This window comes from Poeciliopsis prolifica, unplaced genomic scaffold (genome assembly GCF_027474105.1).
Source record: "Poeciliopsis prolifica strain line A6 unplaced genomic scaffold, Auburn_PproV2 SCAFFOLD013, whole genome shotgun sequence".
In the NCBI taxonomy this organism is placed as follows: Eukaryota; Metazoa; Chordata; class Actinopteri; order Cyprinodontiformes; family Poeciliidae; genus Poeciliopsis; species Poeciliopsis prolifica.
The window spans coordinates 12,826,407-12,841,497 of NW_026562388.1; the positions used below are offsets into that span (position 1 = coordinate 12,826,407).

Below are 15,091 nucleotides of genomic sequence, written 5' to 3' on the forward strand. Positions count from 1 at the left end.
AAAATACCACTCCTAACACAACAAAACAAAATGTAGCTTGATTTTGTGAACATTTTAACATCAGTTCTTATGTTGTGTCTCATAATTTTATTAGATATTCAACAAAAGATGAAAAACATCTTCTGCTCAACATAAGATCTCGAACATAAGATGAAGAAAATCTTCACAAGATGATGTTCATCTCGTGAAGATATTCTTATGCCAAACATCCTTAACACAAGATGAAGAACATCTTCTGTTCAACATTAAGTATTGAACTTATAAGATGTTATGATGAACATCTTCAACATAAGCCGAAGAACATCCTATCTTTCCCACCTCATGTTGAACATAATATAACATTCCACATTGAACACAAAATGTTCAAGAAAATCTTCATAACATGAAGATGTTCTTCACTATACGAAGACGCTCCTACGTTGAACATCTTCAGCACAGGCATTTGTCCAACATCTTATGCTGAAGACACCATGAAGGACAGTATGTGCAAATGTAGGACCTGTTGAACAGTGAAACGTTTACTCATGGCGTCAGCAAGGAACCACCGAGGGGTATTCAGATTCAGTGTACCTTCATATCCTCTATACGTAATATGTTTTTATTATGTCTGAGATAGTTTTATGTTGTGTGATGTGAGGGGTTAGCTGCAGATTGAGAGTGCAGGTCAAATGCAAGTTCAGTTCATACATCAATCAAGTTTATTTGATATGTGTGTGTGTGTGTGTGCTGGGGGGGGGGGGGGGGGGTGAGTGTGTATGTATTAAAGAGAGCTTGTATATGACTTTTGAACTTTTTTTCCTGGTGCTTAAATGAACTTACGGTCACTGCACTGCGTCCCAGTGTAGGAGGTCATGGAGCAGTCACAGGTGTAGTTCTCCCACTGTTGGATGCAGATCCCCATGTTGGCACAGGAGTCCTCCTGACAAGTTGTGCTGGGACCTGTGGGAGTCCAACAATACCCACCAAACACAGACAGGCCCTGCATTTAACAAAGACCATGAAATGACTAGAAATAGCACATATTTAGATATTCTCCTCCCCCCTTTGGAAAAGGTTATATTGTTTGTGTGAAACAAGAAAGGGCCAAGTAATGAAGTCAATAAGGTGACATTTATTGACTTCCCTCTGCCAAGGAATCCTTTTCTTTTATATGACTGTCTGGTCTCTTGCAAACAACACTGCTTTCATAGTTCATCAAGTGCTGGTACTGCTGTGTAATGTGGATATTCAAACTGTTTAATTTGAATAAACAGTTTGAATATGTAAACTTCCTGGTCTCTTGCAAACAACACTGCTTTCATAGTTCATCAAGTGCTGGTACTGCTGTGTAATGTGCTTATTCAAACTGTTAAATTCATCATTCACTTTTATATTTTTTATTTAAAAAAAAACACACACACATTGTCTTTTTAACAATTTAAGAATACATTGTAATTTTTTCCCCCAAGTTTCAAGAGGTTTCTTGGTTTTCAGAAAATTTCCAAAAACCTTTCTAGATGTTTGTCCAAAATTCTTTCCAGAAGAATCTTCCAGTTTGAGTAAATGTTTTGTCTATTACAGAAGGATTTCTGACCAGACCTTTAAATCTAAAATTGAATGAAAAAATGATACCTAAAATAAAGGGAATTTGTTGTTCACATTCCCTTTATTTTTGATGGCTGATGTGAATCAAGGTTTCATGTAAGATGTTCTATGGTTTCCAGAGGCATAGCAGCGCCATCTAGAGACGGTAATAGAGTAGTGCTGTGGACTTGAACTATGACTTAATTTTTTTTTGCCAAAGAACATCAAATCATCTTCATGTGATGGAAGCTTGAAATAAAAAATAAATAAATGAAACAAAGTTAAACAGTTAGAATGGCGCTGACATAAAGAAAACCAAAGCACACACAAAATGATTTATTAAAATGAGATGGACACCAAGCTGTGATTGATGAGATTTTATTTGGAAAAATAAACCGAACAATCACTTCCCACAATTAATACAATACAGTGCATAACATCACACAAATTGATCTTTTACAGCAACAAACACATTCATTGAGCTCTGAGTTTATGTTAAAAATGTACCTTCAGAGTACATTATGTCCAACTGATGGCAGGTGTAAGAAAAACACAGACTTCCATGCAAACAAGAAGAGATTGTGTAGGATGGCCCATTACCCTCAAAGGATGACAAAAACAACCAAGTAAAAAAGAAAAGCACCAAAAAAATGGAAACATTTTCATCCACAGTGACGTTTGTTAGCCAGTGCAAAATGTTTCCATGTGGAGCGGTATTACATTGAAGGCATGGATAAGGCAGGAAGCAGCACAAAAACATTCAAACCTTTGGCAAGTCTTGCTTTTAAATCAATAGGCATTGGCCTCACTCCTGACACATGGTTCATGGGCCAACCTAAAACTGCACAGCTGAATTCAGAAATTCAGGATTGAAGTATTTCATATTAATCCTCTACGTAATCCCTTTACTTAATCCCCAGCAGATTTTGCCCAAAAAGAACAACGTTGAGGTGCTATTTGGAGACCAAGAGGTCAGGCATAGCTGATGTCATCTGCACATTGGCAAGATATTCTGTAATAGGCAGCATATTACAGTCAAATTTACTTTTCATCCAATGAAAACAGTTAACCTGGTTTATAATAGGAAAAAGAGCTGTGCTCTAAAACTGGGATTAAAATTTTAACTGTGGGTTGAAGAGCATCAAAAGCTTGAGTACTTTTTTATGTATTGTAATTTATATGCTGTACAATTCAAATGAAAACCCAGTAAGCCAGTTGATCAACTGGGTTACTAGGAATAAAAGTGATTAACCCTCTCAGGCTCAAGTTACTTGCAAAGACTAGCTAAGTAGCATTGAGCTGTTGCAAATTTGCAACATCTGCCTGGAGAGGATTAAGAAAACTATTAGGCAAATATTTTATTGAGCCTTTTGAATTAGAATCAGTTTTCAGTCAGATTTTGCAGGAGGCTAAACTAGATTTGGAAAATATCTCCTAATCTATCATATTGTGTTGGTAAACATACAAGTATCCATCTCTTTCAGTGTTCGAACCATTTAACATAGCCATAAATCTAATTGACCGTGCAGGATAGAAATCTACATGTTTGTTTCATATATTACGATTTAACATTTACATCAATGTAGAGAAAACAAATCTTACAAAAGAATGTTGGGTAAAAAAACAAAACAAACAAACAAAAAAAACAGCACCAGTGAGTAGTTTATGTTTCTGAACTGGCAAAACTGCTCTGATGGTGGCTGACGGTACAATAGATAAACAGCCAATGTGGCTGATAATGTGGTGGTGCGCATGAGGAAGCACTGGATGTCTGGTATGAAGTTAGCAATGGGTAAATGAGGCAACAAACACAGTTAGTAGGATGGAGTTGCTCCCGTATGGATGCAGAGCGGAGGAGCTACTGTTTGCATTGAGTAGGAAGAAAGGGCTGCTGGAGCTGAAGTTGGAGTTGGACTTTGTGTTGTAGGAGTCTAAATCAGGCAGAGATCTTAGCGACGGTGTACCTTCACATCCACGCTCGATCTGGCCGCTGCGGAACAAGGCATCGTTTAGGAGGTCTGGCAGGCGACCGTTGAGGTCCATGGAAGCCAAGCAACCCTGAAAGCCTTCTCTGGAAGCCACCAATTTGGGGAGGTTTCCATACATGCCTGGACCCAGTCCTGCGATGAACAGATCACCTGAAGAAGAAACCGTGCAGAAAAAAATATTTTTGTGTGGTATATGCTAACATCCTCAGATTACAGAAAAAAAAATTTCAGCGCCCAAATTATTGCAATGCAACAGTTTGCATTACTGTCACAACACAATTTCAATTCAATGTAAAGATGCTCTTACAAACAAGGCAAAGAACACATGAATGAACCAAAACAGTTGTCAACATCCAATTAGTTAATTTAAATCAAACAAAAAAAGTATCTGAACATTGTCAGTAAACTGATTCAGAATTTTTACAAAATAAAAAACATGAGGGTTTAGCTTCATGCCTCAACATCCTGTTAATCTTTTTGAGCAAGTTGTTCACAATTCTGATAATAAAATGTAGTACGTTTTTTTCTTAAAAAGGTGAAATGCTATTAATTTAAATGAAAAATGGACCCAAAATTAGTCACATTCTCAGCTTACCTTTCAGGTCAAGGTTCTTTGCCCCATTGATAGTCTGACTTGTGGCTATGGCATCTACTTTTAGTGTGTGGGTATTGCTATTGTCTCTGGTGATAGCCACATTGTGCCACTGATTGTCATTTAGCGACCTTTCACTTTTGCCTTTGATAAGGTTGGGTCCATTTCCAAGATCAAAAACGTAGTGGATGTATCTGCAATGAGAAATGTCTTTAGTTTCAAAGAGATTTGATCAAATTCTTGTAACTTTGCTGTCAAAGTTATATTTTTTGGCTCCAGCAACTGAAACAAGACACACACATTTGTTTTAAAGCTCTTCCAGAAAATCTTTGCCAAAAATAATAGACTATCCTGTTGATGTCAAACTTACCCTTTGACCAATTCTACAGCAATAAAGTCATTTCCATCCCCAGAGTTGAAGAGGATGAAGCCATCAGGGGAAGTGGTCTTGAACTGGAAGAAGAGGTGCATGGATGTGTAGGCCTGCAGAGTAGCCAGACTCAGGTAGCTGCTTTTTGTCTTGAAAGTAACCGGGTCAGCAATAATGGAGCGAACCCCGAAGCGAGCATTGAGCTCACAGTAATCAATGTCGCCATTCTTGCACAAGTCAATATAGAGCATGCCGTTAAACCTGTGGAAAGGAAGAGAACATGCAGCTAATATTTCTACAGTAAGCATACACATTAAAATGTCATTCAGAATATAAAAGGGCATTTTCATATGCATAAATGTCCTTTTAATGTCCTGAAGTAGCTCTTTCCTCTATCATGGGTGTGAATGGCTACAAGTCTTTGTCTCCCTGTCTCCATGCTGAGACCAACTGACAGGATGTGGAAGTTAGCATCCTATTTCTAGCTTTAGTGAAGGGCTAATTCACTGCCTTTAAGGGCTCTAAACTGTATTTGATTATCTTGTTTCCTCATGCAAGATACATAAAAAGTTTCTTCAAATGTGTCATTTTTTTATTCCGAGACCCAGCTCCAGAGAGCAGCAGCCCAATTTAAACCTTGGCTGGCAGCTATCCTAAGTGAGACGTCACTATAAGGTCTGAAGTATATGGAATACAAGATTTGGTCTGAAATGTAAATTTACATTGCCTTCCTCTGTCCATTTAAAGTAGAAATGACTGTAAAATGTACCTCAGGCTCTGGAGGTGACCGATGAAGCTGGATGGGATGATGGAAACGAACCGCCGTTCTGTCATGATTCCCGTTTCGATGTTGTGGAACTCCAGCCGAGTGTGATCGCCCACCATTTGTCCTGCAGACGGGGAGGGTGCAGGGGATGGGTTGAAAAGAAAGACAAACAAAACGAAAAGAAAAGAGAACTCTGTCTGACACTAACACAAAAGGGCTGATTTAAGGAAAAAAATTACATTAACAGTATTAGAGGAATGCTTCATAGCTAACACACCCCAGCATGGTGATAATACACTGAAAAAAGCAACACTGAGAACATTTCCAGTTGAAGCAGGATTAAGTACCTTCTGCTACATCATCGTCAACCGTTAGCTTGTAGGTTTTGCCCCGACGCACCACGCGCACTGTATGCCATTCATTATCATTGAGCTTTTGCCCGGCATACAGGGTCTCCGGTCCCTTGCCTGAGAACAATGGTCAGTCACAAAGTTAAGGACAAAGTGAGCCTCAAACCAAACCTTTGTCTTCCCACCAGTCAGTCTGGCCACAAAGTTGTCAGGCTATGAAGAGACTTGAAAATATATCCAAGAATGGATCTAATTCATTTGGGAAACAAAGGTTTGGTTCAATCAGTGAGTTACACAATGAAAAAAAAGACAAAATAGTTGACAGTGCGTTCGTATTATATTTAGATTTATGCAGCAGAGAGGAAAAATGCTTCTACTTATTACAGGCCCACAGAACTTGTCTTCCAACTGCATTTTGAAACTAACTGAAACACTGCTTAGAAAATATAACTTTTGGATAAATGCTTAACGAATTTGGAATGATATATGATAAAAAATGCTGAAAGAATATCCACACAATTATCTGACCTTCAATTGTTTTAACTAGTTGTGCTGTATATATCTTGGCAGGTTAATCAAAAAAAAATACCACAGATTCCTTAAGGTTTGCTCTAACTCACAATACTAATCAAAGTGAAAATAATTCTGGTATGAACAAAATTGGAAATACAGCTCAGTTTAACTATAGAGCTCCTGTAAAGCTTCTTAAGGCTCTTAATGCTGCTGGATTGACTCTTTTAAAAAGCCAATATAACTTCTATATTTCAGGATTAATGGTTTTAGATTGGTAGACTGGCATAAAGGGGACAGAAAGGTGTATTTTAGATATAAGATCCCATATTTCAGCCTATACCTGTACACACTACAGGAGAGTTCAACTGATGGTCGAACTTTGGACTCAGATGAAGCAGCCAGGTGTTGTGTGGAGTTTCGTGGAGAGTACTTTGGAAATATAACATTTCATATCATTTTCCAAAGTCTATTCAGTCTCTGTACAATCAATGTAAAAGATGTTATTTCTTTGCTGGTCATAAGCCTGAATCGTCATCATGTGTTACCCTTTATCAACAATTGCTGCTCCTTCCCTTTCCTGAGGGTTTTTTTACATATAGGGTGTCTGACCTCTTTCTAAGGCTCATTCAATCCCTGTTCAATCCAAGATTAGCCCTATGTTGCTAATTTAGTTCATTACTTTTTCTGATGTAGCCAGGGGGCAGAAGGTGTGCAGCTTGTGAAAAGTCTTTGGACGCTATTACCTCTGATAACAGCATTGATTTGAAGCTGATTTGAGTCACAAAACAGAAACATCTGTGATGCTGTTGACATGAATGACTGCTAACACCCTCAAGATTGAAGGCATGGTCCACCTTCTTTTGGAAGATGGGTAATCATCCTTAGTGGAGAACTCCATGTATCTCAAAGTTTTCAGTAACATTTTCATGCATTGGTATTACTATTTGGAAATGTTGGGGTAAAAAGACAGCTGCTTTTGATTTACTAGTTGATGTGTTTCATCACTCATCTATGTTCACAGACAGTAGGAAATAATCAAATGACTATGATGTGAATACAAGCAGCAGAAAAAAGTTTCCTCAGCAGGATGAGATAAATCATCCTAAGACACATGATGAGGAGCTTGGTTATTCAAGAGTTGCTGCCTCTCCATATTGACCAGAGATATTTGTAATATTTCGGGGACCCCTGAATGCCTTCTTTGGGGAATGTTTCAAATATGTTCTAGAAGCACAAGGTCTCCTGGAAGTTTCATGACTTACTGGAGAGAATAGCTCCATGATTGGCTTTGGAAAACAATGTCAGTCATAGAGGAAGTGGAGAAAGGGAAGTTGCTTTGGGAATCTTTGATGTCCCTAAAGTTAGTTGAAAAAGCTAAAGCGGAAAATTGCCATCCACTGAAAGAAACATTTTCTGATCTTTTTTTTTTTTTAACTCAAAACTGACAAACTCAATATCCACATGATAAAGGTTAAAATAATGTGGAAAGCAGTGCAGAGCAGATATAAGAAAAAAAGACAAGTACAACAAAATGAAACTTGAGTGTTAACTTACTGGAGTTACAGTTTATCCTGATACAGTCTAGATGGGGAAGAATAAATGACAGATGAAATTGCATCCTTCAAGGTTATAGCTGCAGACATCCAAAAACAAGAAGTCCACCCTTCCGGGGACGCACACATGCAGGAGGGTAGCCATTTTATTTCCTTAGATTCTAATATTTAATTTCATACCAATTGATCAGAAACAAACAGACAGAAGAAGGTAAAGAGTTAGTTTTTTCATATAGTTTAAGCTTAACATTTTTGGGTTTTTTTTACTTTAAAATGGCCACTTATGGTACCAGCTACGAGGCTTTTCCAACCCAATGGCAAAGATTAAATGTTTGCTGCATTCTTTTGTTTCCAAGTAACAAATCTTTGTAAAGCAAGAGAAAAGCAGGTTGATTAGCTTTTTATGGAGAGAATAGAGTTAAATGGTGCAACACAAAGCCTGTCCAGCTGCTGCCAGCAGCTGTGAGGGCATCGTGGGTTGGTCACCACGTGGCTGGTGGGTCATGTGTCGTCAACCGCAACAGAAAAGTGGGAGCAAACAGCCTCGATCCAATCAGCACCAGCACCATACAGAGGCACCGGATCCCCAGTTGTGAAGTCTGGAGCGCTACTCGGCTACTATGTTTGGTTCTAAGCTATGCCAGAAGCTCAAACTGGGAAGGCCTACACTTTTAGAAAGAAACTACATAATCAAACTCTATTATGAGCAGAGACAGAAATCTAAGGGTCTTAATAATTGATAGAGATACACGTAATCAGCGAGAAAATTATCTCAGTGGGATTTATAGATCATCTAACACCTGTTAACACTATCATTCCTAAATGTATGTAATATATGTATGTAGCATTTACTGCACAAATTAAAATAAGAACCTCAGTGTTTGGAGGTTCATGGGGTCGCAGCCAGCTGCAGGTTTTGCTGGGCTCTGTTCTCGGGCTGTTCGCCTGACGGGCCGCAGGCTTAAGGCCTTTGAAGGGGTGAATACCATCTTTTGACACAGCATGATGGAAGAATGAAGCTGACAGGAGAATGGAAAGAACAAGACACTGAGAAAGCACACAGTTCATTAAAGATACTGCTGTTAGCAAACAAAAGACATGAACTGAAGTTAGTGAGAAATGCAGAAAGAGTTTTTTCAATTGTTCTCACTGATAGAGTCAGAAGCAATAATATTCTGGGTATTTGTGCTGCAACTGTCTCAGTGATTCTGTAAAGAAATTCTATTTCTTGTGTCAGAGATTATCTAAATTGTTTTAGCCGTAGAATAACACCTGTGTGCAGAACCTGTTTTTAATACTCATGCAAACAAGAGAGAAAATGTAAACTATGTCTTTTTTAAAATTTAAGGTCACTGGAAGAATTAAAGGGATGATAGAAGAGATAAAAAACAATGAATCGGAGACGTTACCCCTGGAAGGTAAAGCTCTTTTATGGCGAAGATGGAGATGTGGGGCAAATGAATGAAGAAAGAGCTGCTGGTGCTGTAGGTGTTTTGGTTATACGATACCTAGGTTGACTGTGAGTTTGACGCGGCTCCCATCCAACTCGAGCCGCAGTGTGTCGGCCGAGTCCTGGGAGGTGGTGGCCATGAGGAGGCCGTAGGCCCGCTGCGAACGGAACCGCAGGGAGACATCTTCAGCCTCGGTGTGCATGACAGTTGGCATCACCACCTTCATGTACATGCTTCCATCATAGGAGAGAATGGAGGCCTCTGTGGGAGAGAGATCAGATGAATGATGAATTTGACCTTTCCCTTACAACAGGGATTAGCATATCCAGTTCTTGAGGATCACTGCTCTGCAACTTTTCAATGCATTCCCGCCCTAACAAACTTGACTCAAGTAAACTGTTAATTACAAGGCATGTGAAGAACTAGCTGACATCCCAATGAGGTACTTCAGACTTACAATTCAGGTTTCAGGGAGCAATAATGCATCCACAAATTGGAAGCCAGTGGCATTCAAGAACTGGAGTTAGTGACCCAATCATGAGAAAAGGACAGCTTTTCTTCCAGTCTCTGTTTGTCAGAACCCTGGGTCTAGGCGAAAGAATCTTATGTTTCATAAAGTGGAGTCCTGAGATTGTGTTTTGATTTTTTTTCAGCATGTCTGTTGATCAAAAAACCCTTTCTACAAATATTGTGATGCTCATTTAAAAATTCAAAAACCTTTGACCTTGTACATAGATCACTATAAATAAGAGTTCCAGCATAGTTTTAATGCTGAAACGCCTGTCATATAAAATCCAAATGAAATGCCCACAAACACGAGAAAAGGCGAGAAATTTATAACATTTTCAAATCTTGAATTTAGGAGAATTCGAAACCTTCTAACATAAAAAAACCCCACAACAAAGCATTTATAATCATCCTCTTTGGTGATGTCTGATGTGTAGTATTTGCACAAAAGATAGGCTGATATGCAGTTAATTTATCTAAATTAACACTTTATTGAAATTTAATTATTGTTTTCTGGATTTAACAAATGTGCCTTGAAAGCCCCTAGTTGTTTTTCCAGGTGCTGTTTGTCCCCAGCTGAACAGCATGGCTAGTTTCCTCTTTGGGCCTTCTGTTGAAATGAATCAGATGTGATTATTGTTCATGTCACAAAATTTTAATATGATAAATGATCTTACAATGAGCTGAAGAATTAGGTGTCCTCTAAATGTCCTTTTGTTTCCCTTTACTGCATGTTCAGTAGGGTGTAGGGGTGTCAAAAGGCCACTTGGGGGAGACAAAGTCCATCTCCCTACTTGCCAAAACATATCGCAAATTTAAATGTTAAAAATCTAGCTTGAAATAATCATTTAAGCTTTATAAAGTGTTTTGCACAAAAATTTGACTCCTATCAGGTTTGAATTAAAGACTTGACATGTTCTATGTCAACATGTTTTTCTGCAGATTGGGTAGAGGAAGGCAGCTGAGACTGAGAAGGTGAATGTCACATTACTATTTAAACCCTCGTTCCAGCTGCAATGTCAGATTAAGTCCGACATTTCCTGTTTACTTGTATGCAGCTGCTTGGGAGACACAATTAATATACTTAAAATGTCTCCATGCACTGTCTTATTACAGGTGTATCAAATAATAATAATTTATTATTATTAACAACAACAACAATAATAATAACAACAATAATAATAATAATAATAATAATAATAATAATAATAATAATTCAATTTGAAAATGCTTGCATATTATACAGATTTAACAATAAATTTAATTATGTTAATTACATTTATTCTGATTATTTTATCAGTGAGAACTATTGAATAAATTCTGTCTGTATTTCTCACTCACTCAAAATTCAATTTCTCACAATTTCAGGATTATTAAATAAGATCAGTAAAAAAATACTTTCAGGTATAGAAATATGGCTTGACCAAAATCATGGGAAGTCTGCTCACTTGAATGTTACACTTTAGAGGCAGAATAAGAAACAAAAGGTCACCACTAAGGAAGCTCCCAAAGCCCAAATCCAAATCTATCAATGGAAAGTTAAATGGAAAGAAATGGTTTGGTAGAAAAAGTGTTAGGGTTAAGTATTGTCAATCAGAAGATGATAGACCATCAAGTATTAAATAAATGTACTGTATAGGATAGGTTGACACGCGCTTCAGCAGGCTAAAATTTATCATGTAAAATCCTTATTTTATTGATCATATTTCTAAAGTTTTCTTATGAACTGAGGTGCGGGTTTTAGTCAGAATGAAATAATGGTTGTCAAAACTGATGTATTTTAAAGAATGACATTAAAGTATATCAAACTTTCTGAAATGGATTTAGATAATAACTCTTGGCCAACAAGCATAACATACTGAAGTGCAGAAATGAAACCGACAGTTTATCATAACTGAAGTTTTCTTTTTGTAAAAGCAAGCATCACCTTATGGCCACAGTGGCTGAAAAGTAACCCTACACCTTTCTGCTCACTTTAAATGCACAGCTCTAGAAAATAATGCAAATGGGTTCCTCCATCTCCACAGTTCACCTGGCTGCTGCTGCTCACCCTCAGCTCAACTTTAACACTTTACCAGAGGAGTTAATCAGCTCTACATGACAGATCTAATTCTGAAGAAGCAGGAAAATACATCCGGGTACCAGCTAACTGCCAAATCTCATCTGTGATACCAGCAAAAACAAAATCCTCATTATATGCTCCCTTTAGATAAACCTGGAGTCTCATAAATTATTAATAATGACAGTACAAAAGTGCAGCTAATTTCCTTTAAGAGAAAAAAAAAAGAAAGCCAAAGTTTATTAAGATTAACATACTAATGATTAAAAACATACAGTAGCTGGTTTTACTCATCAAAATACGGAAGGCAAATAATATCTCCTGATAGTAAAATGAATTTTTAAAGTCTTTTAGAAAATGTTCCTAATCAGATTGACTCATAATGACCTTGATCTTCTCTTTTCAAAAGTAATCATGGCAGTCAGAGGTATTAGTATTATTCAGTAGGTTACTGGTTGGGAAAAATCAGGAGGACAAAAAAAAAAACTTAATTAGGAGATATGATCAGAAAGTGGCTACTTGATATGCTAAAGGAAATGTGAACAATTTGAAAGGTTAGGCAGTATTGGTTTCCATCTTTGATTAATCTTTAATAAACTGTCTCAACACAAGAAGGAAATTTATCAGGCGTACAGGAGAGCTTTCTCTGATTGACACACTCAGGCACACCGTGGAAATGGACAAGTGGTGCTGGTACACAACATCCCCACGGCATTGTGGTGCCTCCACTATGCTTCACTGTCAGGATGGTGAAAAGCAACGGTTTCCTTCAAACAAGATGCCTGATATTTACACCAAAGAGTTTCAATCTTTGTCTCATCAGACCAGAGAATTTTGTTTCCCATGGTTAAGTGCCTTTTGGCCTCTCTTCCATTCCCTACCTACCTTAAGTGGAATCAGTTGTACGATAAGTAATTATGGTGGAGGCATCACCAAACATAAAAATGAAACAGGTCAAACATTGATGTCGGATGCAACATGCACTTTATACAGTACAAGTTGCACTGTATAAAGTATACTGTATATTTCTGTTTTGAAATATAAACTCACTTGACAAGCTCCTTAAGGTATCTAAGGTATCTAGTGCTCAATCAGCCGTGCTGCATGGCGGAACAGAGTCAACTTCTCAACAAAATTTATTGATGTGCTACGAAGGCAAAGATGTAATGACAGAAAAGTGGAGGGCATTACGAAAAAAAAAAAGTACTATTATGGAAAAAGACACAATGCCAATGTAAAGCTATCTTTCAAGAACAACCATCACCGCTCCTTTAGAGGAATGCTACAACAGGAAGGAAACTGAATAGAAAGCAAACTAACATAAAGTGTTGCTCCCACTAGTAATTGTAGACTGAGCTGATAGGAGACATGGAGTGGTAAGTAAAGTCTGCGGTGCTCCACCGTGTTTTTGTCTGAACACAACTCTGTTCACGAGGAATTAATTGGTTCAGATATTTTGTTCTCTTTATCATTTTTTTTCTATTCAGCAACCTAATAGGTTATTGTTTTATTTTTCTGAATATGTCAGTTTAATAATGTGAGAATAAAGTTTATTCACTCATTATATAATACAGCTGAAACAACATGTTAAAATATAACGATACTATGATAAATTTCACCCCCTATGTTACGGAAAAACCCTTTTGATACAAGTGAAAGTTCTTGTTATCAAATAAAATATTTAGATTTTCTATTTTTATAAATTGCAAAACACTCAAAAACTTTTTTCCACTTTTTCATAATGGGATGTTTTTGAGTAGAAGTATGAGGAAAGAGATTAACTTAATAAGTAACATAAGAAAATGTAAAAAGAGAAGCATTCTCTATGCACTGAATGTTGTGCACCAAATGGTTTGTTCACAGGAGTTCATTAACTATGAAAGTTTTTCTCCTAGTAGGTTCCTGGCCTTGGGAAGACCTTCTTTACAATTGTGTGGTGAATTCAGGAGAGACTCAATGCTGAACAGAAAAATTGTGTGTCAGCTGTAAACGGATTAGGAATTAATTTACATCTCTCTGAAGACAACGTCTGCAGTCAGCTCAGCAGTAAAGCTGGACGGTGGTGAGATTATGAAGAAGCAGAAGGATGAAGGAGAGCAGAACATTTTTACTCAGGTGAGAGTGTGTTGTAATCTACGATTCACTTGTTTAATACATCAATAAGAAGGTTTTATACAGAGCATAGCAGCAGGATGCAAACAGCCTTCAAACACTGAGATCAAAACACGTCTATTTAGGTGGTGACTTGTTTGTTTTAAGCTGCATATGTATCTATCTTTACATAAAGGTAGATATAAAAATCTTATTCCATAATTTGGTTTGAAATGGAAAAAGTGAAATATAAAAATAAAATAGGAAAAAAGTAAAGGCATTTTAACAATCCGCCTTTGATGAGGAACATTGATGCACATTTTGATTGTAACCAGAGGTTTCATTTTCTGTTTGGATCTAATAATGTTGTTTCTAGGTTGACTTGAGTTGCAGCATAAAAAAAACCCCTCAAACACTCCAAAAAACAAAAACTGGATTACCTGTGTCAGCTAAGCTTTTCATCTAATCTAATTTTAATGTTGGATTGCAGTTGTCTTTATGTGAATTTGGATATCCTATTTTAGAAAAACCTGTCAGGATTTGTTCCTCAGCTCCTCCTCATTTCAAGTATTTTTGAACTTAGTGTGTGTAATTTTGATGTCACATGTGTACATTTGAATCTCAGACCATTTCTGTGGTTTAAGTAACTAACACCTTCTGCTTTTTTGGTCATATTTTCTGCCGTGTCACATTTCCTCTGATTTAAACTATAATTTGCTCTCGTTTTCACATAAAGGCAGACAAAATGCAAATCCAAACCCCATTTTACCTCTCTCACAGGTACGTGACCAGTAACCGGTGCCAGTGCAGTCACAGATGAATCGGTTCCAACCCTCTTTGCAGACGCCCCGGTTTTTGCATGGATAGCTCTCGCACTGTTTTCCTTGCTGCTTGTTGCACGAGGGTTTGATACCGGCACCATTTTGTGCCTCTGCTATCTGACGGATGTCCTTGCTGCGACCGTCAATGAAAAGGTCACGGATGCACCCAACGTAGCCGTAGTTGAGCATTGCCGTCCAGAGCTCGGTGGGCAGAATGAGGTTGGAGCGGTCAACTGGAAGGCCTCCCAGATACATGTCTCCCTCCAGGTCCAGAATTTCACTCTCACCACTAGCTGTAAATGGTGTCCGTCTGCTGTTTACAGAGATGGTGCCTAAGGCAGTCAAAGATAGAACAGGTTAACAAAAAAAACAACACCTGGAGCAACATGTCAGAGAAATGTAGTGCTATGCCCCCCACATGACCACTGACTGGTTTGACATTGTGGGTAGAAAATACTTTGAGTGTT

At 37.8% G+C, this 15,091-nt stretch overlaps 1 protein-coding gene across 2 annotated transcripts in view; it reads right to left on the reverse strand.

Moving 5' to 3' along the window:
- Window positions 1-15,091, reverse strand: part of nrxn3a (neurexin 3a) — a 114,321-nt gene that overhangs the window by 30,649 nt on the left and 68,581 nt on the right. For both annotated transcript variants that reach the window (XM_055038140.1, XM_055038139.1), the window contains 9 exons: window positions 14,573-14,956; window positions 9,204-9,407; window positions 7,697-7,723; window positions 5,627-5,746; window positions 5,283-5,403; window positions 4,514-4,774; window positions 4,147-4,337; window positions 3,528-3,701; window positions 820-939 (listed from right to left, as the gene is read on the reverse strand). In XM_055038140.1, the coding sequence (XP_054894115.1) occupies window positions 820-939; window positions 3,528-3,701; window positions 4,147-4,337; window positions 4,514-4,774; window positions 5,283-5,403; window positions 5,627-5,746; window positions 7,697-7,723; window positions 9,204-9,407; window positions 14,573-14,956 (1,602 nt within the window). The remainder of the gene's footprint in view (window positions 1-819; window positions 940-3,527; window positions 3,702-4,146; window positions 4,338-4,513; window positions 4,775-5,282; window positions 5,404-5,626; window positions 5,747-7,696; window positions 7,724-9,203; window positions 9,408-14,572; window positions 14,957-15,091) is intronic.